This window comes from Heterodontus francisci, chromosome 13, assembly GCF_036365525.1.
Source record: "Heterodontus francisci isolate sHetFra1 chromosome 13, sHetFra1.hap1, whole genome shotgun sequence".
In the NCBI taxonomy this organism is placed as follows: Eukaryota; Metazoa; Chordata; class Chondrichthyes; order Heterodontiformes; family Heterodontidae; genus Heterodontus; species Heterodontus francisci.
The window spans coordinates 25,047,494-25,069,333 of NC_090383.1; the positions used below are offsets into that span (position 1 = coordinate 25,047,494).

Sequence of the window (21,840 nt, forward strand, 5' to 3'; positions counted from 1 at the left end):
TGGTAACTGGCCTCTGACAACCACAACCATCCTTGTTTGTGTTAGGTGTGACTCCAGCCAGTGGAGTGTTTTCCCTTTAACTATCACACCTTGCCCTGCAATTAATCTAAATTTTGCTAGGGCTCCTTGGTGCCATACTCAGTTGAATGCTGCCTCAATATTGTGGGCAGCAACTCTCTCCTTTGGCATTCAGCTTGCAAACATATCTAGATCAAACATATATTGCTCTGGCAGAATTCAAACTGAAAACCAGGGAGGTTACTGGTGAGTAGGTGTTGCTTTATAGCATAAGTGATGACTCCCTCCAACATTTTATTGATGATTTGGAGAAGGCTAATAAAGAGTGAAGCAGAGTGAAGCAGACTTCACAAACCACTGACCACCTCCAGGCGCGTATCCATTGTCTCTCGAGATAAGGAGGCCCAAAAGAAAAAAGAAAAGAATAAAGAGTAATTGGACTTTCTTTTGTGGTAAGGACATATTGGGCAATCTTTCCCACATTGTGGAGCAGATGATGATAACAATGTGTTAGTTGACTTACCTTGGATGGGGAAGATTCTGCTGGGGCTGATTCAGGTCGCCTACGTGGTGGAACAGGAGGAGGGATGTGAGCTTCATCAATATTTTTACTGCAGCTCATTATTGAAGAGATTGATGCTGGCCCTGTGATAAAGAACAATTTAGTTTTGCTAACACTAGTATACATCAAAGCATTATTCATACTACACAACTGGCTGTAAGGTGCAAATAAGCTCCAGCAGCAAGTTCCAAAGCTGCCTTGAACATTTACTATCAAGTGAGTAAGCGCTGTGTTCACATTCTAATACATGCATTGAATTAGGCAGCCTGCACTTTGAACTTCACTACAAAACTAGAAAGGGAAAAAGCAGCAACAAACATGCAAATTGAAGGTTAACTTACAGTAATGACTGAAATAAAAAAATATTAAAAGCATTAGTAGAAGCTTTATCCAGGTTCTAGGATAAGGCTATATAAGAATCTACTCTAAAATGTTCTAATGAAAATATTAGATGTATTACAATATAAAACCCAAATGCTAACTGTATAAATTGCAATTTACAATAAGGCACTTTTCTGCTTAAAATTAAATGGGAAATGAAAAATGCAACTTAAAAAAATCACCAAATCTAAACTGACTTGAATTAACTTTTGATTATAATGCTTTTAAGTTTTTACGGTTTGAATACCAAAACTGTGGAGAAAATCCAGATGCATATGGAATTATAGGCATGAAGGAAAGCGAACATTTTCAATGTTCCAGCATGCTGTCATCTATGTTAAAACAAAGCTGCTTTTTAGCATAAAAGACAGTGCATGGTCAGCTTTAAAAAGCCGTGCTGCGTATTAAATCTGCAACATTAAAGCCCAATACTAACTTGCACCATGGGCCAATGAAACTGGGGCAAATATGGTATCACTGCCTGTGGAAGAAAATAGAGAAAAACTAAGGATGGCATCAAGCCAAGCAGATTTATCCATTTTTACCATTTGCAGATGTCAGTTTTGAGCTTCCTGATGTCATCAGCTGTTTAAATTTAGTGCTGAAATAATTTGCTTCTGACAGTATACCAGCAATTCAGAGACATGTGATGTTTAATCTTGACACATTTTAGCACTAAAAAATGTAGGTAACCCAAAAATACTGTTCAAACTATCTTGGAGTGATGGGGAGAAATCAAATCAAAGATATACAGACTAACACAAATAAAAGGATCTAGGATCACTGAAATATTTAAGTGGATTGAGGGACATATTACTTGCCTTTCCTTTTGATTAGGCTATCACATACGAAGTCCCATTAAAGGAAAACTAACTGACAAAAAAAATTATTATAACTATTTATGAATGCAAGTTCTCCATTTAGTGAACCTGATAAATATTAACATTGTGATAAAACCAGTGCTAAAGCTCTACAGTGTAGGTGCGAGAACACAGCCCTGTTTCATGCCACTCAGGATAGGAAAGAGGTCTGATGAGGCGCCGCTATGCTAAATTGTGCCTTTCATATTGTCATGGAATGAGGTGATGATACTTAGTAGCTTTGGGGGACATCCGATCTTTTCTAGTAGTCTGAAGAGACCACGTCTGCTGACGAGGTCAAAGGCTTTGGTGAGATCAATGAAAGCAACATTGAGGGGCATCTGTTGTTCGCGGCATTTCTCCTGTAGCTGAGGAAGGGAGAACAGCATGTCCATGGTCGACCTCTCTGCTCGAAAGCCACACTGTGCCTCAGGGTAGACACGCTCGGCCAGCTTCTGGAGCCTGTTTAAAGCGACTCGAGCGAAGACTTTCCCCACTATGCTGAGCAGGGAGATTCCACGGTAGTTGTTGCAGTCACCAAAGTGACCTTTGTTTTTATAGAGGTTTGCGACTGCCTGCAACGAATTTGGCCTAACCATCAGCCTCAAGAAAACGAACATCATGGGACAGGACGTCAGAAATGCTCCATCCATCAATATTGGCCACCACGCTCTGGAAGTGGTTCAAGAGTTCACCTACCTAGGCTCAACTATCACCAGTAACCTGTCTCTCGATGCAGAAATCAACAAGCGCAAGGGAAAGGTTTCCACTGCTATGTCCAGACAGGCCAAGAGAGTGTGGGAAAATGGTGCACTGACACGGAACACAAAAGTCCGAGTGTATCAAGCCTGTGCCCTCAGCACCTTGCTCTACGGCAGCGAGGCCTGGACAACGTACGTCAGCCAAGAGCGACGTCTCAATTCATTCCATCTTCGCTGCCTCCGGAGAATCCTTGGCATCAGGTGGCAGGACCGCATCTCCAACACAGAAGTCGAGGCGGCCAACATCCCCAGCTTATACACATTACTGAGTCAGCGGCGCTTGAGATAGCTTGGCCATGTGAACCGCATGGAAGATGGCAGGATCCCCAAGGACACATTGTACAGCGGGCTCGCCACTGGTATCAGACCTACCGGCCGTCCATGCCTCCGCTTTAAAGACGTCTGCAAACGCGACATGAAGTCCTGTAACATTGATCACAAGTCGTGGGAGTCAGTTGCCAGCGATCACCAGAGCTGGCAGGCAGCCATAATGGTGGGGCTAAAGTGTGGCGAGTCGAAGAGACTTAGCAGTTGGCAGGAAAAAAGACAGAAGCACAAGGGGAGAGCCAACTGTGTAACAGCCCCGACAACCAATTTTTTCTGCAGCACCTGTGGAAGAGTCTGTCACTCTGGTATTGGCCTTTATAGCCACTCCAGGCGCTGCTCCACAAACCACTGACCACCTCCAGGCGCTTACCCATTGTCCCCCGAGACAAGGAGGCCAAAGAAGAAGAAAAGCTCTACAAATGTACCACAAACATTATGTTTTATATCAATACATGGAAGCAGCACTCCTCCAAAACACTTTTGAGGGTTGGATTACCACGGGAGTTCTCCCAATCACTTGCATACAATCCATGAAAACCCAGCAGAAATGGCATAGTATTTCACAAGTTGAATTCAAAGCTACCCTTGCAGTAGCTCCATGAAGTCGAGCTCGAGTAAAGTGAGCTTTTACTTTATTGGGTGGTCATGAACTTTCTCCCACCTATAATATACCGAGGTATGCATTACATCCCAATAGAGTTCCTTAAACATTTTGTCAAATGAAATAATTACCTGTTTTGATTCACACAAACTTTTAGTATGAAATTATAAGAGTTTCAAGGTGAAATGTGACTATTTTTGAGTGTGGTGGAAAAAATTTAAGCATCACCATCCAAGGATCTGAGCAAACATCTAAGAAAGCACTTCCTTCTTCTGGGGCACAAGACTGAAAAGTAGTTAGCTTCTTGCATTTCACACCAGTGACGTCAGACAGGAGCAGCAGGAGTACCAGAGTTAATTTACCTTGGATACAATTAGATGAGTTGTACAAACAAGGACTTATTACATAGTTGACTGCCCTGTTTTGGAAAAAGGTACTTCATACTTTACAAGTCTATCTGATTTGGAATTGAATACCCACTCTGAACAATATTCATCATAGTAGTGGACAATGGATGGGTACATAAGTTGACTTTATTTTAGGTTTATCTCATTTGAGACAAGTTTGCAGTCAGAGAACTTTGATGGTATTTGAAAACACGCCAGCCTTGCCCAAGTGGACTATGAGGGATAAAAACAAGAAATGCTGGAAATACTCAGCAGGTCTGGCAGCAACTGTGGAGAGAGAAGCAGAGTTAACGTTTCAGGTCAGTGACCCTTCATCAGGACTATGTGGGAGATGCTCTGACATTACACAGCACTGGGGTATCTTTAGCACCTTCTAGTGTTGAAATTTTAAGGCAAAAGCTAATGAAAGACTACTTGATTGTGGTGGGATGCATCAAATTCCTGAAGGTGTTCAAGGAGAAGGGAAACCAGGCACCGCTGTCGATCCTCTCAGTGGAGCCACTCTTCACGCTGCCATCGCAACGCGACCGGGTGGTGACAATCCACCTCTACAGGTGGCACCTCTACAGGAACCCCATGTTCCTGTCATGGATGTACTCACCTTCCTCAGCACGTACAGCGAGGTGGCCGGCAGCAGTGCTGAGGTCAAGGACCCGTTTGGGATTTGGACCAACAAGTGGCAGGTCAAGGTCACCTTGAAGGTCAATGCCAACGGAGCCATCATCCATCCTCCCTCCAGCTTCGCTATCAGGCGAAGTCAATTCTTCTTGGTTTATGCGGGGCAGCCCAGAGTTTGTCGTACCTGTGGCAAATCTTCTCATATGGCAGCCAACTGCAGCACAGTCGTCTGCAAGAACTGTAAGAAGGAGGACCATCGGACCAAGGACTGTAAACAGAGTAAGTGTTGCAACCTGTGCGGTGGGGCAGGCCACCTTGACAAAACATGCTCCAAACGTTGCCTCAGTTATGCACAGAAGGCAAGGTCCAAGGAAAAGCTGGGAGAAGGAACGGTGAACGCGTCTGGTGCTGGGAAGACGACAAGCAATCCTCCCCGCAGCGAGGAAAATCTATCTGAGAAGGAGAAGGGGAGGCACTGCAACCAGTGACCCAACACCTACCCTGTGCCCGGAAACTCCTCCTCTACAGACAGAATCAGTGGAGCAGGAGGCAGCAGATGGACAAACTGGTCAGTGGCAAGTGGTAAAAAGAAGCCGCCTCCAAAAAAGGAACAGGCCACCACCCAAACCAGTGGCAAGAGGAGGTTACTGTCTGAGACAGATTATGGCAGCTCCTCCTCAATGGACGAGGAAGGGCCAGAAAGACGGCATCTGCAAAAGCAGCAGCAGAACTCAAAGGAGCTGGAAGAACAAGCCCCCCAGCTCCAGGGCACTGGAAGCTGTGATGGGCCCAGCGCGCCCCAACCCCAAAGCGCCGAACCCAACAAGATGCCCAGCGCACCCCAGCTCCAGGAGACCGAGAGCAGCAAAACGTCTGGCGAACTCCAGCTCCGGGAAGCCAGCAGCAGTGATGTCTTCGAGGTGGGACAGAGGGGAAAGACACCACCAGCAGAGGACAGCCCAAGCCTTGTTGCCTACAAGACCCCCCAGATGTCAACCCAGCAGAACAAACCCGGGTGGGGGGGGGGGGGGGGGGGGGGTGGTTTCTGAGCCTAACGGATGTGAAACAGCTTGTGTACACTATGGGTATACAGGAACATACCCAAGGACTGGGACTAGCAAGGACACCCGATGTGGTAAGCAACACCAACTTTAAAATGGGTATAAAGATTGCTTCGGTTAACGTGCATAGTGTTAAATCCACTACGCGATGCTTTTCGATCTTGGACTACCTCACCAAGGTCAAAGCTGATCTGCTGTTTCTGCAGGAGTGTGGAATTCTGCACCTCAGCACCTGCAGGCAATGGTCGCGATGGTGGCCCCACGGGCTACTGATCTGGTCATCAAAAATGATTCCCGTTCATTCGGCCTGGGCATTCTGCTGCGGGAGGCAACTTCACCATCTCTGAAGTTAAGGAGGTGGTGGGCGATCGCCTCCTCGTAGCAGATGTAATGTACAACAATGCTCTGCTCTGGTTAATCAACGTATACGCCCTGGTTCAATGCAGCGAGCGGCTGACCATCCTCCAGGAGTTCCCACTGCTTCTAGCGACATTCAGGCTGGTCATTCTTAGTGGTGACTTCAACTGCATCATTAACACAGCTAGATGATCAGCAGTGACGACAATGAACTGGACACTACGTCCAGATTCCTAATGGAAACAGTAAAAGACGCCAATCTGCACGACGTCTTCAGCAAACCTGCACACGGAGCGCAGCATAGATACAGTTGGTCAAGACTGGACGGGTCTGCCTGTTCCGGGACTGACTTCCTGTTTGTGTCCCGTGCTTTCATGGTCAGATCCACCCAGGTCAAGCCGGTGCTCTTCTCTGATCACTGCCTATTACTGACCGACTGTTACTTCCAGGATGACCAGCGGGTTGGCAGAGGGACATGGAAGCTGAATGTTACACTGCTAACCCCAGAGAACACTGAGGAACTCAAAAGGGATTACAAAGGTTAAAGAACCGTGAAACCCCTCTTGGAGTCTCGGGTGTACTGGTGGGAAGCGATCAAGGTGAACATCCAGAGGTTCTTTATCCTCAAAGGTGTTCGGAGGGCTAGAGAGAGTGACAGACGGAAATGTTGCGACTCTAGAAAAGAATGCAAAATCTGCTCCGGCTGCAGTCGATGGGGGTCGAGATCAAGGAGGATCTCCAAGAGGTGAAGAGCCAGCAGGCCTCGCTCTTTGCCACGAAGGCCTCCAAGATCAGCTTCCAGTCCAGAGTCCGCTTCGTTGAGCAGGATGAGACGTGCTCGCGTTACTTCTTCCAAAAGGTACACAGAGAGAGCTCTGTGATCAGCAGCCTGAAGGAAGAGGATGGCTCAGTAACGTCTTCGCAGTCTGACATACTAAGGATTAGAAAATCTTTTTATGCTGGGCTTTATGATGTGAGGCCCATGGACAGCACAGCCTCCCGGTCCTTCCTGTCATCTATCACGGAGGTCTTAGATGACAGCATGCAGTATAGTCTGGACAAACCGCTAACTCTGGATGAGCTGACAAAGGCTGTCAGGTCCTTCGACACGAGTAAAACTCCCGGAGGCGATGGCTTACTGGTTGAGTTGTATTCGGCTTTGTGGGACCGGATCGGCCCAGACCTGCTGGATGTGTACAAGAGTATGCTTCTGGCTGGCAGCATGTCAGAATCTGTGAGGAAAGGCATCATCACCCTCATCTACAAGCAGAAGGGGTAGAGGACGGAAATCAGAATTTGGCAGCCCATCTCACAGCTTAATGTAGACTACAAGATTCTGTCCAAAGTCATCGCCAGTCGGGTCAAGTCTGCTCTGGAGTTGGTGATTCACCCTGACCAGACCTGTACTGTAGCTGGCAGGAAGATATCTGATAGTCTTGCGCTACTCAGGGATGTATGTATGGGTCACGGGGGTGGACACCTGCCTCATCAGCTTGGACCAGGAGAAGGCTTTTGACAGGATATCGCACACATACATGATGGACGTGATCTCCAAAATGGGGTTTGGGGAGGGAATCCGCAATTGGATCCAACTGCTCTACACAAACATCAGTACAGCAGTCTCAATCAATGGGTGGAAATCAGAATGTTTCCCGATCAAATCTGGAGTCAGTCAGGGCTGTCCTCTCTCCCCTGTCTTGTTTGTTTGCTGTATCGAATCTTTTGCTGAGTCCATTAGGAAGGATGCGAGCAGAAGAAGATTGACAATTCCAGGCAGTGGAGGTACTCAGGTCAAAGCCCTCCCTGTACACGGACGACGTTGCCATCATCTGCTCGGATCCGCTGTCGATTTGTAGACTGATGAGCATCTGCGACCAGTTTGAACTGGCCTCGGGAGCCAAAGTAAATCACAGTAAGAGCGAGGCCACGTTCTTTGGGAACTGGTTCGACCGATCCTTTGTTCCTTTCACCGTCAGGTCAGACTAAGGTGCTAGGGATATGGTTCAGAAGGGCTGGGGTGTGCGCCAAAACCTGGAAGGAGCGAGTAGCCATGGTACACCATAAACTGAGCATGTGGGAGCAGCGTTCCAGCTCCATTGTGGGTAAGAACCTGGTCATCAGGTGCGAGGTGCTCACGTTGTTGCTGAATGTGGCGCAGGTCTGCCCATACCCCACTCCTGCGCTGTGGCGGTCACCCGAGCCATTTTCCGCTTTACCTGGAGATGCAAAATGGACCGGGTCCGGAGGGACACGATGTTCAAACCTCTGGATAAAGGCGGAAAAAACATACTCAATGTTGCCCTCATCCTGATGACCACCTTTGTGTGCGGCTGCATCAAGCTGTGCGTACAGCTGCAGTACGCAAACACCAAGTGTCACTACGTGCTGAGGTTCTATCTGTGCCCGGTGTTGAGAAGGATGGGTCTGGTCACACTGTTGCGGAACGCTTCATCCAGTTGGACCGTGCCATACCACCTATCCTTTGTGGAAAAATTTCTGCGGAAAAACAGCTTTGACCACCAATCCATCAGGCAGTGGTCTGCACGGAATGTCTTCAAGACCCTACGGGAAAAGGAGATGGTGGATCCTATCGATGGTTCCCTGAGCAGGCTGCCAAAGTCATTTGGCAGAATGCCTCATCACCAGAAGTTTCCAACAAGCACCAAGACATAGCCTGGCTGGTGGTGAGATGGGCCCTCCCCGTCAGATCCTTCCTGCATGCCTGGGATTTCACTGCCTCCGCACGCTGCCCTCGAGCTGGCTGTGGTGGGGGAAGAGACTGTTGCCCACCTCCTTCTGGAATGTGCTTTTGCAAAGCAGGTGTGGAAAGAGATGCAGTGGTTTTTGTCGAGGTTCATTCCAAGCAGCTCGGTAACACAGGAATCTGTGCTCTACGGGCTGTTCCCAGGCACGTACACTGAGATAAACATCAACTGCTGCTGGAGGACCATCAATTGGGTGAAAGACGCTCTTTGGTCTGCCCAAAACATGCTGGTCTTCCAGTGCAAAGAGTTGCCCACGAACAGGTGTTGCAGACTGGCACATTCCAAGGTCCAGGACTATGCACTGAGGGACGCACTAAAGCTTGGGGCAGACGCCACAACGGCTCAAAGGGAAAGACCACTGTGTAAGGTCCTCCCTCCATAGTGAACCGGGGACTGGACCCATGGAAAACCCCTCGGATTGTACGCACCAAATATGGGTCTGTAAAATGCAAATTGCATGTGAAATGAAATGGAAGGGTTGTGACGCAACTCACTCCTGTAATGCAGAAAACTGATTTCCTTTGCAGTTTCTGGAATGTAAATTTGGTGCTGTTTCGAACTGTTCTGCAATGTAATTTTTTAATACAGATTTTTATGATTAAAGAATATTTTTGGAAAAAAAAATACTTGGTTGTGGATGAGCCCTATGCTTTCTTCTTGATCATGAAACAAGCCTGGTCTTCAAAGCAAATTGTCCCAAAATTGGCTGTGATATCTTCTTTTGTTAAATCAATCGCGCCCTATAAAGAATGAGCCTTCGAGACACCTCTTTTTTCCTTCCTGGAATACCTTGATTTCTAGCTCATGTTTCCATAACTGATGTACAGCTCTATTTGCTATTATTCGTTCCCATGTAATCCAGCAAGTATTTTACTCTGCAAAGCCAGTTGGTGAAGGATCGTACTGGAGCCAATCTTTATTCAGTCTTACATTTATTTACAGAGTGAAACATTACAAGCGTACACCTCCTAACTCAACCACACCACAATTTTGTTAAGTGTCTCTTTATATGTGCTTAAGTGAAACCCCAATTAATGCCCTCCACCTGCATATAATTAAACATAATTGATATACAATGAACACCAAGTCCCTTTTTAATCACCATAATTTGCTTTCTTCCAGTAAACTGGCCTGGTTTATAACTTTTTGTTTTACCTTTCTATTCTTACACTGATCCTGTTATATTTTGTTTACTGTTTCCCAAATGGTCCTCAATTGTAGCTTGCATTGCTGCCAAACTTCATTCGCAGATCAAGTCATGTAGAACTTCCTTCCTTGTTGAAGTGGCAACATATTGACAAAGAAAATAGCCTTCAATACACTACAAAACACTCCCTCTCCTCATGACAATCACTTCCCCTATCCAAGTAAAGCTTTTGGATACTTTAAATATCCTAAATTTATGATTTTGTTGCTGATACTTGCATCTCCGATTTCTCTCCAAATTTCATCCTCAATTTCAGTGTTACAGGATGATTAAAAACTCTGAATATGTAAATAAAATATACAGACTTCAATGCCACAGAAGTCAGCCACTTCCAAGTTTAGTTCACTGTTACAAACCACTTTCAAAAACTTTATTTTGCGATTAAACAGTTATCAAAACTAATTTACATACTTGAATAGAATGGACTAGCTGGATCAGAGTCCCCAAATACACTGCAGACGTCCGTCGAGCTGGATGCTGCAGAAGCGGGTGGTGGCGTTAGTGGTGTACGTGGGGAATTTGGTGCTGATGCTATACTCTCTGTCTCGTTCTCTGTGATTCGGCTGTAACTGATTTTCCGTGGTTCCTGCTGCAGTGGTGTAGGATGCCCACGCAGGGTGCCTGACCCTGGATGTCTGGGGTTAGATGGCCGGACACCCGGAGACTTAAGTGGGTAATTAAATTTCTTTGCCTATAAACATTTCAATTGGAAAGATCAATTAGAAGAGAGTAATTTAAGTCACATTCCCAATGGAGAACTATGGTAAAATAAAAGATCATCCCCAAATGGTAGATGTATAAATGGGATAAAATTCTAAGTTATTTTGAAATATTCTGAACTCAGGTTTTTAAGCATCAAAAATCTAACTTGTTCCACAAAATCCATGATAATAAAATATCTTAACAGCTGTGGAATTTTTAAACACCATCATAAAAAATTTTGGAAAACATCTGTGAGGCAAAATCATTTCAGTGACATTGTCAGAACCGGTCAGCAATCTGTACAAAGAAGTTACTTAAAAGTAAAATAATAAAAGATGTGAATGCATGGGAAATATTCACATCTTATGAATTATCTCCCACTTTTCATGATGATCGTAACGCGGCTCAGCCTGCTTATGCGACATGAATTAAACATCATAGCTCATCATGTATCTTGGTGAATTATTAAAAAGTTAAGAACAATTTATGTTTAGCTTAGTATTAATATTTGATGTTTGCTTGTCTCAACTAGAATTTTCAGAGTCTTCTGCAAGCTAAGCACTGAGTAAAATAAAAAAAAAATATTCAGTCAATTAAGGAGGCCAGGTCCAGCAGAACTCTCCACACCAACTGATTATGCACCTCCTGGGTAATGGCCAAAAAAGTTAACATTGAGCCATCTCTTATTTTATTTATGACTAATCTATAATTATCATTTTATTCATTTAGGTCTGCTTTCTAACTTTTTACAAGTAACATCTCGAACACTCCAAATAAATTGAGATAGTACCTGTTACAGGCCTCGAAGAGAAACTCTGGTAAATCAACAAAACACATCACTTAACCTCACCTTTAACTGTCTGCTAACCTGACCACAAATTTAAAATCTACCAGTATTTTGATACAAAACATTAGATCTTCCACTGCAGATAAGGTTTTTGTGATTCTTTGAAAAAAGTTCAAACCCCACATATAAAACATGGTCATCAACCACAGAAGAAAATCATATGAAATAATTGTCTTCAGAAAATTGCAGCTGAGTGGTCAGGTAATTTTACCACCTACACTGCTGCATAAAATGTCTCGTTCTGGGCCATGTCTTCAATTCTTTCCCCAGAGGAGGGCTGAGAATCAATTATTTTAACCTTATGATTGCAAGCAGTAGCATTCTCTGCTGACAGCACAACTGGCACTTTATGTATCAGCTCAACCATGTGTGAGGCAATGTCTCACAGGGCTATAGGGATAGAAAGTTCTCGTTACATTAAGTTTAGCAGGGCAGCCAATCATTGAAAACTTGGCACTTACAGGAGTAGCAGTGCTACAAAATGTTGTTCACTGAAGTCAAAGCCTTCTATTTCAATGCTACCTGGGCTTGGCATAAGCTTCAGGGGAGCAGCTGTTGAAGATACCCTTGAAGTAAGAGGCTGTATAAATGTTGACATCCCTGATGCTGAAGTGTTTTCTGATCCACTGTCAGATGGTACTATGAATGTCTTTTTTTGGTGTTACAGCTTCAGCTGGAGGATGTTGTACAAGTGCAAGCTGTAGAGCTGCAACAACACAGTATGTAGCTGAATCAGTGCTGTTGCTTTGGACTTCGATAAACCTAAGGTCTCTTTACAAGGAGAATAAAGTGAAGCCATCTCTCCCTGCAGAATCTCCTTTTAAGTGAATTATGCATTCGTAGTGAATCTTGCTGCTTATAGCAGGTGATGCACATCTAGAAGTTACACAGGAAAAGTAGACAGTGCATACTTTGTGTGGATATACAGATCTTGCAATAAATGTTGGTATCCAGTGAATTCAAGGACAAATTCACTGAAGTGGATGAATCAATGTTACAGCAATCAATGAAAGCCTTAAAGCAGAAACTACAACAGAAAAACACATTGCATTGCCTCCAGTTTCAGAAAAAAAAACTTTAAAACTTGAAGCTCTGAAATAATGTGCAAAACAACTGAGTAATGTAACAATGGCTATTAGAATAAATAGATACTGAGGCAGGATTTTATAGTGGTGACAGGGGTCCCAGTGACAGGCCGGAAGGTGAAGCGGGGGGGGGGGGGCCACCCAACCTTTGCTGTCTATTGGACCTCTGGCCGAATTGCGAATAGTGGCCAGGCAATTAACTGCCTGCCGTTGCGACGAAATCCTACCTCCAAGAGCTGCCGGCCAATCGGAGGCTGGCAGCTCAGCAGTACCAGCAATGCCACTGGGAGTGGTGGCCACTGCTGGTACTGCAGGAGGCCTGCAGTAGTGCCGAAGGAGGAGATCCCGGGACCCAATCAGGTAGGCCCCGGGAAGGGGCTGGAGGTGGTTAGTGAGGACGGGGGGTTGGGTGGATAATGCCATTGCTGCTGGGGGGAGCGGGAGTGGGAGGGTGGTGGGCAGTGGGTCTCTGTGGGCCATGGATTACCCCAAGAAGAGGGATAACCCCGTCCTCCAAGCTCGCTAGGAGGCCACCAGGTTTTGCCTGGCAGTATCTCTGCAGCAGTGGGCCCTTCTGATGCTTGCTAAATGCCAGCGGAGGCAGCCCTTTTGTCACATAATTGGCCTCCCAGTGGACTTCCCATCTGCCACAGCCCCGGTGCGGACAAAATGGCATGGGGCAGGACGTTAGGCACGCCACCTGACACCATCCCACACTATTTTCTGTACCCCCCCCACCTCCCACCCCTTCTCCAAGGGCAGGATAAAATTCAGCTAGTTTCTGAATGACACCCAAGTCTGAAAGGGACATTGTCTCAATGATCGTTTCCTACTTGGATAATAGTCTATTTATTTGTAAAACCTGAATGAACGAGGAGAAATTTGTCCGCACTAACAATATGAATAAAAGATGAAAACAAATACTTACAAATCTCGGTAAAGATCTGGCATTACGAGGTTCTATTTCCAAAGACTTATTGAACAAGTAATCTGTAAATTCTTTCTCCAAAGCATTTCCCATTGGATTTAAATTTTCAAAAAACTTCTGTAAAATTAAACAAAAAAACTGTTCATTGGCCAAAGAGAAACGCATGTCCTAGAATCATAGAAAAGTTACAGCACAGAAAGAGGCCATTCAGCCCATCGTGTTTGCGCCGGCTGAAAAATCTAGCCGTCCAATCTAATCCCACCTTCCAGCCCCTGGTCCGTAGCCTTGCAGGTTACAGCACTTCAGGTGCAGGTCCAGTTCCTTTTAAATGAGTTGAGGGTTTCTGCCTCCACCACCAATCCGGACAATGAATTCCAAACACCCACCACCCTCTGGGTGAAAAAGTTTTTCCTCATGTCCCCTCTAATCCTTCTATCAATCACCTGAAATCTGTGCCCCTGGTAACTGACCTCTCCGCTCGGGGAAACAGGTCCTTCCTGTCTACTCTATCTAGGCCCCTCATAATTTTGTACACCTCAATTAAAACACCCCTCAGCCTCCTCTGTTCTAAGGAAAACAACCCTAACCGATCCAATCTTTACTCATAGCTGCAATTTTCAAGCCCTGACAACAATCTTGTAAATCTGCTCTGCATTCTCTCCAGAGCAATTATGTCCTTCCTGTAATGTGGTGACCGGAACTGCATGCAATACTCCAGCTGCGGCCTAACCAGCATTTTATACAGAAACTTGTCAAATGTAGCAACAGTGGTAGCTTATGCTGTGCATTTGTCTCTCAGATAAAGAAGGTGGATGGCTCAAGTGGATTACTGAGGACAGTAAATGGATTTGGAAGGGAAAATAGAACAAATCCTCATATGAAGTTATATGATCTCTTTTTTAAAAAAAACTCACAAATATTTGACTTTGAAATTTACAAACAACTGCCCTATCAGATTACAGGACCAGTGTTCTCTTCAACAGACAATTTCAGAAAGCTATGCATTCCTTCAATTTTGTGGCTGAAAAAAAAATCACTGATGTACAATTTATAGAGGGCAGTATATTAAAACTGTATTTTATTTCAGTTCAGTCATCTTAAGAGTGCTGAAATGCACTGAAAACAAACGCAGAGCCGGTATAACTGATGCAGTCATCCAGTCTTTTGTTTACAAAGTGAAATAGCTAATATAGACAAGTAGAATTTCTTTTTCCTGATAAGGTTCACAATTTTGTTTTCTGGTTGCCATGCCGGAAGTAACTATTAAAGGGGACCCAAAATTTCTTGAGTCATCCCAAATTTGAAACAATGACTGCAAACCCCACATTTTTCTAGACAGTTGTACATTCCGCACCCACAATGAATTCCCTTTTCTCTCAGCTTGGTTTTTGTGTTTGGCTGAACTACTAATGAAGCATTGCACAGCACTGAAATGTTCTTCAGGGAGGGGCAAAAATAAGAGGTAGCCGTAAGAATTCAGTTCTCTGTACAGTGAATGCATCTCTTGCTGGAATACCAGTGAACAGCTACTATAACTTGTGTGGTCCACACTGTACCAACTTCTATGCTGGGTAATATATATGGTAGCAAACATATTACAATGGTAGAAAATAGAAAAGTGTTGAATTTTGTGTATTGTTCTCTCTTTTCAAGCTCATTCTTCCAACTCTAGAACTCACCTTAATGTCTTGCTCTACTCGTAAGCAATATGGTTGGTTTTGGTACTGCTGGATCTCTCCTGTTATTTCTGCCACTTTCCTTCTCTTACTGAAATTTATCAACTCTTTACCATGTCTTTTCAGGAAATCAGGATTACCTTCCTCAGTCTTCAAAATGTTAGTCAAATATATTCCTAAATAATAAAATAAGTTGTCAGTTACTTTAAGTTAATGAATTAATTTTACATATTTAAGGTCTATTGATCAAATTAAGATTTAAAACAATATTTTCAAACTACATAGATTCCTCAACTATGACTAACTTATCCACAAAGACAAAATTAACAACGCCTTCATACTCACTTGTTGAGATATTTGTTCCCTACTTTCAAGCCTACCCCAATGTTACACATCAGTCTCTCACCAAAACTATCCCCCAATTTTCCCTCACCAGAGGTGTGGAAGAACCTTACTTCCATGTGGCATCTGCTGCTATTACTGAAAACAATCCACGCTGTCTTATTCGTATTTTTTATTTTCTGACGATACAAACCATCTATGCAAGTTATTTGCTTCCTTGGTCTCCCTGCATCATTGCAGTGGCATGATTTGCTTCCATGGCTCTCGTAATCTGAATGAGTTTCAAGCAGCTGGGAATAATTTTCATTTCTCCCCTCTAGGAAAACATCATGCATCCACTTGGTACTTACATACTGTAGTGTGGTTGAAATCGCAAATGCGACAGTGTAAGAAAAGCAAAACTGTGCTTCCAACACCGCAATGCATTGATGCTATTCCCCAAGCTGACCTTCGTACATCCTGTACCATCAGGATATTGCCAAAATCACAGCTTCTAAACTGCATTAGATTTCTTATTTCACACAGTTTTACTTCAGACACAAAAATCAAAATTCTGACCAATTGAAAAGTCTATTTAAAGTAAGAAAAATGTATAAATAATAGAATCTTCAAATGATTATTCTTATGTCAATGCACAATTAAAACAGCCAGTTGCTTCTATTTCGACATCATGGCATTACCACTACTAATTCATAGCATTTCCTAATGATTGCTCCATTATTTGATTGTACGCTCATATAGAAAGTATCTAACTACCAAAAATGAATGAGGAGACACCTACTTAATTACAGCAGGATATATTAGAAATATTTTTACAAAAACATTTTTCATTATAAAGGTTTTATGTTAAATAAGAAATTCTTTTATCTAAATTGTGGTGTGTCTTGCTTGCACATGCTTTTTACTGGATTATAACTTATTTACATGTTGTAAATGACAGGTTGGACAGTTCAATTGCAATGTGTCATATTCAACTTCCAAGAATAGGTAAAGGTCTCCTTATAAATATATGACTTGCATTCCCATCTACTATAAAACAAATTCTTCAACAGAGCATACTGGTTAGGTTTCATAACTATGCAAAAGTATGGGATAAAGAAAGGCCCAACAAGGCCATAAATCATGCACTATTTGAAGTGTCATGATTCCACATCAATTACTTATACTCCTGAAAGAATGTTCTGCAAATTTCCACCCCCCAACACCAAATAATAATCAACAGAACTCAAGAATATCAATCTACCTGCACAGCTTCCATCATTCAACCATGACAGTTGCTTTCTACTGATAATGGCTCCATGATCACAGCAGTGCAAGGATCATTGTGATATACATAAAGTACACTGCCTGAAAGTACACTGGCGGGCAGCCATAAAGGCGGGGCTAAAGTGTGGCGAGTCGAAGAGACTTAGCAGTTGGCAGGAAAAAAGACAGAGGTGCAAGGGGAGAGCCAACTGTGCAACAGCCCCGACAAACACATTTCTCTGCAGCACCTGTGGAAGAGCCTGTCACTCTAGAATTGGCCTTTATAGCCACTCCAGGCGCTGCTTCACAAACCACTGACCACCTCCAGGCGCTTATCCATTGTCTCTCGAGATAAGGAGGCCAAAGAAGACACTGCCTGACCATATCTTCAGGGCCTTCAGACCTGTTCCTTACCAAATCCACATATCATGATTGATCTTTCATCAGGACTCATCAACCTGAAACCTTAACTCTATTTCTCTCCCCACTTATGTAGTCTGAGTTCAGTATTTCCAGCATTTTCTGTTTTTATTTTCATTCCCTTACATCTTAACCAAATAATTACTGCTATGACCTCAGTGAGACAGTTAATGTTAAAATACGAGATATGAAATCCCAGACCAATTTAAAGAATTGCTCGACAAAATATCACATTTTAAGATTTTTATTGAAACAACTAAACTAAAAAAAAATCCCCATTAAGTAAATCGTACTTTTTAAGTCACTGATACCCCCAAATTAAAAAGAAAGGTATTTACCTTTACTTATAAAAATACTTGAAAACCTCACCACACTTATGCATTACACAGTAGTCCTCTATGATGGCAAAATCTTTGTGGCTAAAAGTCCCAAATCCTCCTAGTTGCAATGGATTGAATCTCCCAGACCTTTCTCATAGTTGATGACCTCTTTGTTCACTTCTCCGAGCACTTTTGTACTGGACGCCCGTGAATAAGGTCATTGGTCCTTTATTTCTCCGCGAACTTCAACTTTCAAAACAGGTTCAAGTCATTGCAGCCTTTTGCTGTATCATTTTTTTTTCCTGAGAGCAGGTATTTCCTCTCTCTCTCCCTTGAGGCTGCCACTTCTAGTTTCCCTTCTTACAGCCTGCTCTGAGGCTGCAACTGCTGGGCTCCTTTCTTACAGCCCATCTGCCTTCAGATAATCTGTTAGGTTTATCTGGAATCAAAAGTCAACAACTCATTGTCCTTTTCCAATATGCAAAGTCCAAAGTCCAGCTTCAGTAGAGTCACCCGGACTTTTCAATGTTTCCATGTGTTAGCAGCTGCTATGCACATTTGCATCCTCAGAATCACTGACTCCTTGTTTACGATCTGAAAGTCTGGGAGGGTGAACCCCATTGTTCTTCAGGTGCTATACCCCTGCAGTCTCTGCTTTTTAAATTGGCTTTGATCTGTGTGCTCTGTTGTCCTGGTAACCAGAATTTCTGACTTGTCTTTAAGTAAAGTTGATGTGAGGTCACCTGACTTCTCTGACTCCATTTTAAACTTTTAAAAAACAAAATTTTTCAAACAATCATGTTACAAAGTCCAGAGTTCATCACATTATCCAGAGCTGTGATCAAATTTTAGCTAAAAGTTCCAAATTTCTATATCCAATAGATGTTCATTTGAACACATGATGCCCAAAATGTACAAAGTACCGCAGCCTCACAGCTCCAGCGACCCGGGTTCAATTCTGGGTACTGCCTGTGTGGAGTTTGCAAGTTCTCCCTGTGACCGCGTGGGTTTTCACCGGGTGCTCCGGTTTCCTCCCACAGCCAAAGACTTGCAGGTTGATAGGTAAATTGGCCATTATAAATTGCCCCTAGTGTAGGTAGGTGGTAGGGGAATTGAGGGGATGTGGTAGGAATATGGGATAAATGTAGGATTAGTATAAATGGGTGGTTGATGGCCGGCACAGACTCGGTGGGCCGAAGGGCCTGTTTCAGTGCTGTATCTCTAAAATAAAAAAAAAAATAAATATGGTTTTGCCAATGATCTATACAAGGCCGAAGTAATTGTCATTATATGCTTATAATTAATAGTCTTGTGATACAATACAACACGACTTTTCATGTAGATAAATGCTTCATAATTAACTGAATACTTTCTATATACGGTCAATACCACAATCTAATTCCTTTCCTCATCTTTGGTACTGTACACTTCACTCATTGTGTTTCATGTTTTTTGCTCCACTGTGTATTACTGTACATTTATAATCACATCAAAAATATTTTTCCAAAATATACTTTATTCATAAAAATTTGCAAAAATACATCACAAAATAATTCAAGTTGGCCATTTCGTTAAGTGCAATAAAGGTCAGTTTCTTTCAATATAGTACACGAGGTGCCTCATTACCCATGTCATTCCAGGTTATATTTACACTGTACATTACATACCAAAAACATTCCCGTGGGTATAAAGCCCAAGTGGTTTTACACGGGTTCCAGGCCCTCGGTTCACTATGGCGGAAGGAGCTTACATAGGTGGCCTTTCCCCATTGAGTCTTTGCAATGGCTGCCCAAAGCCTTAGTGTGTCCCTCAGCACATAGTCCTGGACCTTGGAAAATGCCAGTTTGCAACAATCGGTTGCAGACAGCTCTTTGCGGTGAAAGACCAGCAAGTTTCTGGCAGACAAAAGAGCACCTTTCATCATGTTGATGGTCCTCCAGCAACAGTTGATGTTTATGTTGGTGTGCGTCCCTGCGAACAGCCTGTAGAGCACTGAGTCCTGCTTTGCAGAGCTGCTTGGGATGAACCGCGACAAAAACCACTGCAACTCCTTCCACACCTGCTTTCCAAAGGCTCATTCCAGAAAGAGGTGGACGATGGTCTCTTCCCCACTGCAGTCACCTTGAGGGCAGCGTGTGGAGGCGGTGAGACTCGGGGTGTGCAGCAAGGATCTGATGGGCAGGGCCCTTCTCACCACCTGCCAAGCTATGTCTTGGTGCTTGTTTGAAAGTTCTGGAGATGAGGCATTCTGCCAAATGTGTTTGATAGTCTGCTTGGGGAACCGTCCGACAGGATCCATCATCTCCTTTTCCCGTAGGGCCTCGAGGACGTTAGGTGTGGATCACTGCCTGTTGGATTTGATGTCAAAGGTGTTTTTCTGCACAAACCTTTCCACGAGGGACAGGTCGTATGTGACGGTCCAACTGAATGGCACAGTTCCGTGGCAGCGTGGCCAGACCATGCTTTGTCACAATCACATCAAAATCCACATGTCTTTCCTCAGTCCATCTTTTTCAAATGTTCTGCACCAATGTCCCTTACATTAACCGCTTCAACATGCAGTTTGATGCCATCAGCATATTTCATATTACCCTTATTATTCCACCCTACCAGTGGGATAGTGTGAAAACGACATTGATTAGATGTCTGCAGGACTCCACCAGTTACTGCCTTTTCTAAGTTACAGTGTTTCTCTACTCATTATGGAATCTACTTTTTTACATCAAGCCAGTTATCAATGCAGCAAACTAATTTCTAACTGACTGCATGAATTGTCATCTGCTTCAGGAACTTCATGCATAAATTTCTCAAGACACTTTCTGAAAATCTGTTTAAATTATATCCACAGGATCGCCAAAATTGGTTAAAAATTCCAAAAATTTCTAAGCAAAGACTCATTACTTTTACATCCTTGTTGACTTCATGTGCCTATTTAGACAAACAATGATATCAACCATTCAACTAGTGTTACACCAATCAGTCTATAATCCCTGGGTTCAAGTCTTACTCCCTTTCTAAATAACATAGACATACTCTGCTGTCCTACCTTACATATGCCCTAGGTCATAGGTTTTCAAACTAGAGGCTGCAGTCCTTGGGTAATACATAAAATCATTAGACTTTCATCTAAATCTGACATTCCTACCCCAAAGAAGTCATTATAGCAAGTCCAAAAAATGCTGAGGACAGAAAGAATCCAGTTGATTGTAAAATATGCCTTTTGGGCAGAGTGCTTTAAAAAAAAAAAGGCTCATCATGCTTTTCAGTTCACTATTGCCCAGAATTCATGTGCTCCATTTATCTCCTCACAAATAAGACCAGCTGCTACTGAGGAAGCCAGGAGGAGAAAAGGAGAAAAAATAAGTAATTACAGATCTGAGTGACAAAGAAAACAAGGGGCAGTTCAGAAACAGCTAACATGAAAGAGAATAAATTGGCTATGAGAGAATAAATCAGAAAGAGAACAAAGTAAGGGAACATGAGAAAGATAGAGAGAAAGAAAAACAGCTGGCATGAAAGAAACAAAAAAGTGTAAAAGTCAATAAGGGGATGATCTGTTTTATATGGCATTCTGTGTGCTGCAAGCAGTGGCTTCAGGAGTTCTATCTGTAATTGTTAACTTACTATCACATTGTTTCAGTTGATTTTTGGTTAATTTAAAACATTTTCTGAAAGAATGACACTTCATTTGGGTAGCTGACATTCTCACTTGCAAGTTACAATAGAGGGTCCTTTCAAGTGTGTCAATATTTGTCGGGATCTCCCACTTTAGGAAGTTGAAGATCACTGCTGTAGGTTCTGGTTTCAAAATGACTGGATCTGGAATTTGTTTTCAGTCTTCACTGGTGAAGACTAGACTTTTGGAATCCTCTGCAATATTTCTACCTAACTCAATTTGGACAGGTTGAGTGAGTGGGCAAATACATGGCAGATACAGTATAATGTGGATAAACGTGAGGTTATCCATTTCGGTGGCAAAAACAGAAAGGCAGATTATCTGAATGGCGATAGATTGGGAAAGGGGAGGTGCAGCAAGACCTGGGTGTCCTTGTGCACCAGTCACTGAAAGTAAACATGCAGGTGCAGCAGGCAGTTAAGAAGGCAAATGGTATGTTGGCCTTCATAGCAAGAGGCTTTGAGTACCGAAGCAAGGATGTCTTGCTGCAATTATACAAGGCCTTGGTGAGACCACATCTGGAGTATTGTGTGCAGTTTTGGTCTCCTTATCTGAGGAAGGATGTTCTTGCTATGGGGGGAGTGCAGCGAGGGTTCACCAGACTGATTCCTAGGATGGCAGGACTGACATATGAAGAGAGATTGGGTCGATTAGGCTTGTATTCGCTAGAGTTT

General features: G+C 43.4%; 1 protein-coding gene across 3 annotated transcripts in view; it reads right to left on the reverse strand.

Annotated features, from left to right (window-relative positions):
- Positions 1-21,840, reverse strand: part of LOC137376290 (son of sevenless homolog 1) — a 365,559-nt gene that overhangs the window by 8,910 nt on the left and 334,809 nt on the right. For 2 of the 3 annotated variants that reach the window (XM_068044542.1, XM_068044540.1), the window contains 5 exons: positions 15,167-15,339; positions 13,488-13,604; positions 10,337-10,616; positions 1,398-1,442; positions 542-663 (listed from right to left, as the gene is read on the reverse strand). In XM_068044542.1, coding sequence (XP_067900643.1) covers positions 542-663; positions 1,398-1,442; positions 10,337-10,616; positions 13,488-13,604; positions 15,167-15,339 — 737 coding nt within the window. The remainder of the gene's footprint in view (positions 1-541; positions 664-1,397; positions 1,443-10,336; positions 10,617-13,487; positions 13,605-15,166; positions 15,340-21,840) is intronic. The other variant, XM_068044541.1, reaches the window with a different exon arrangement.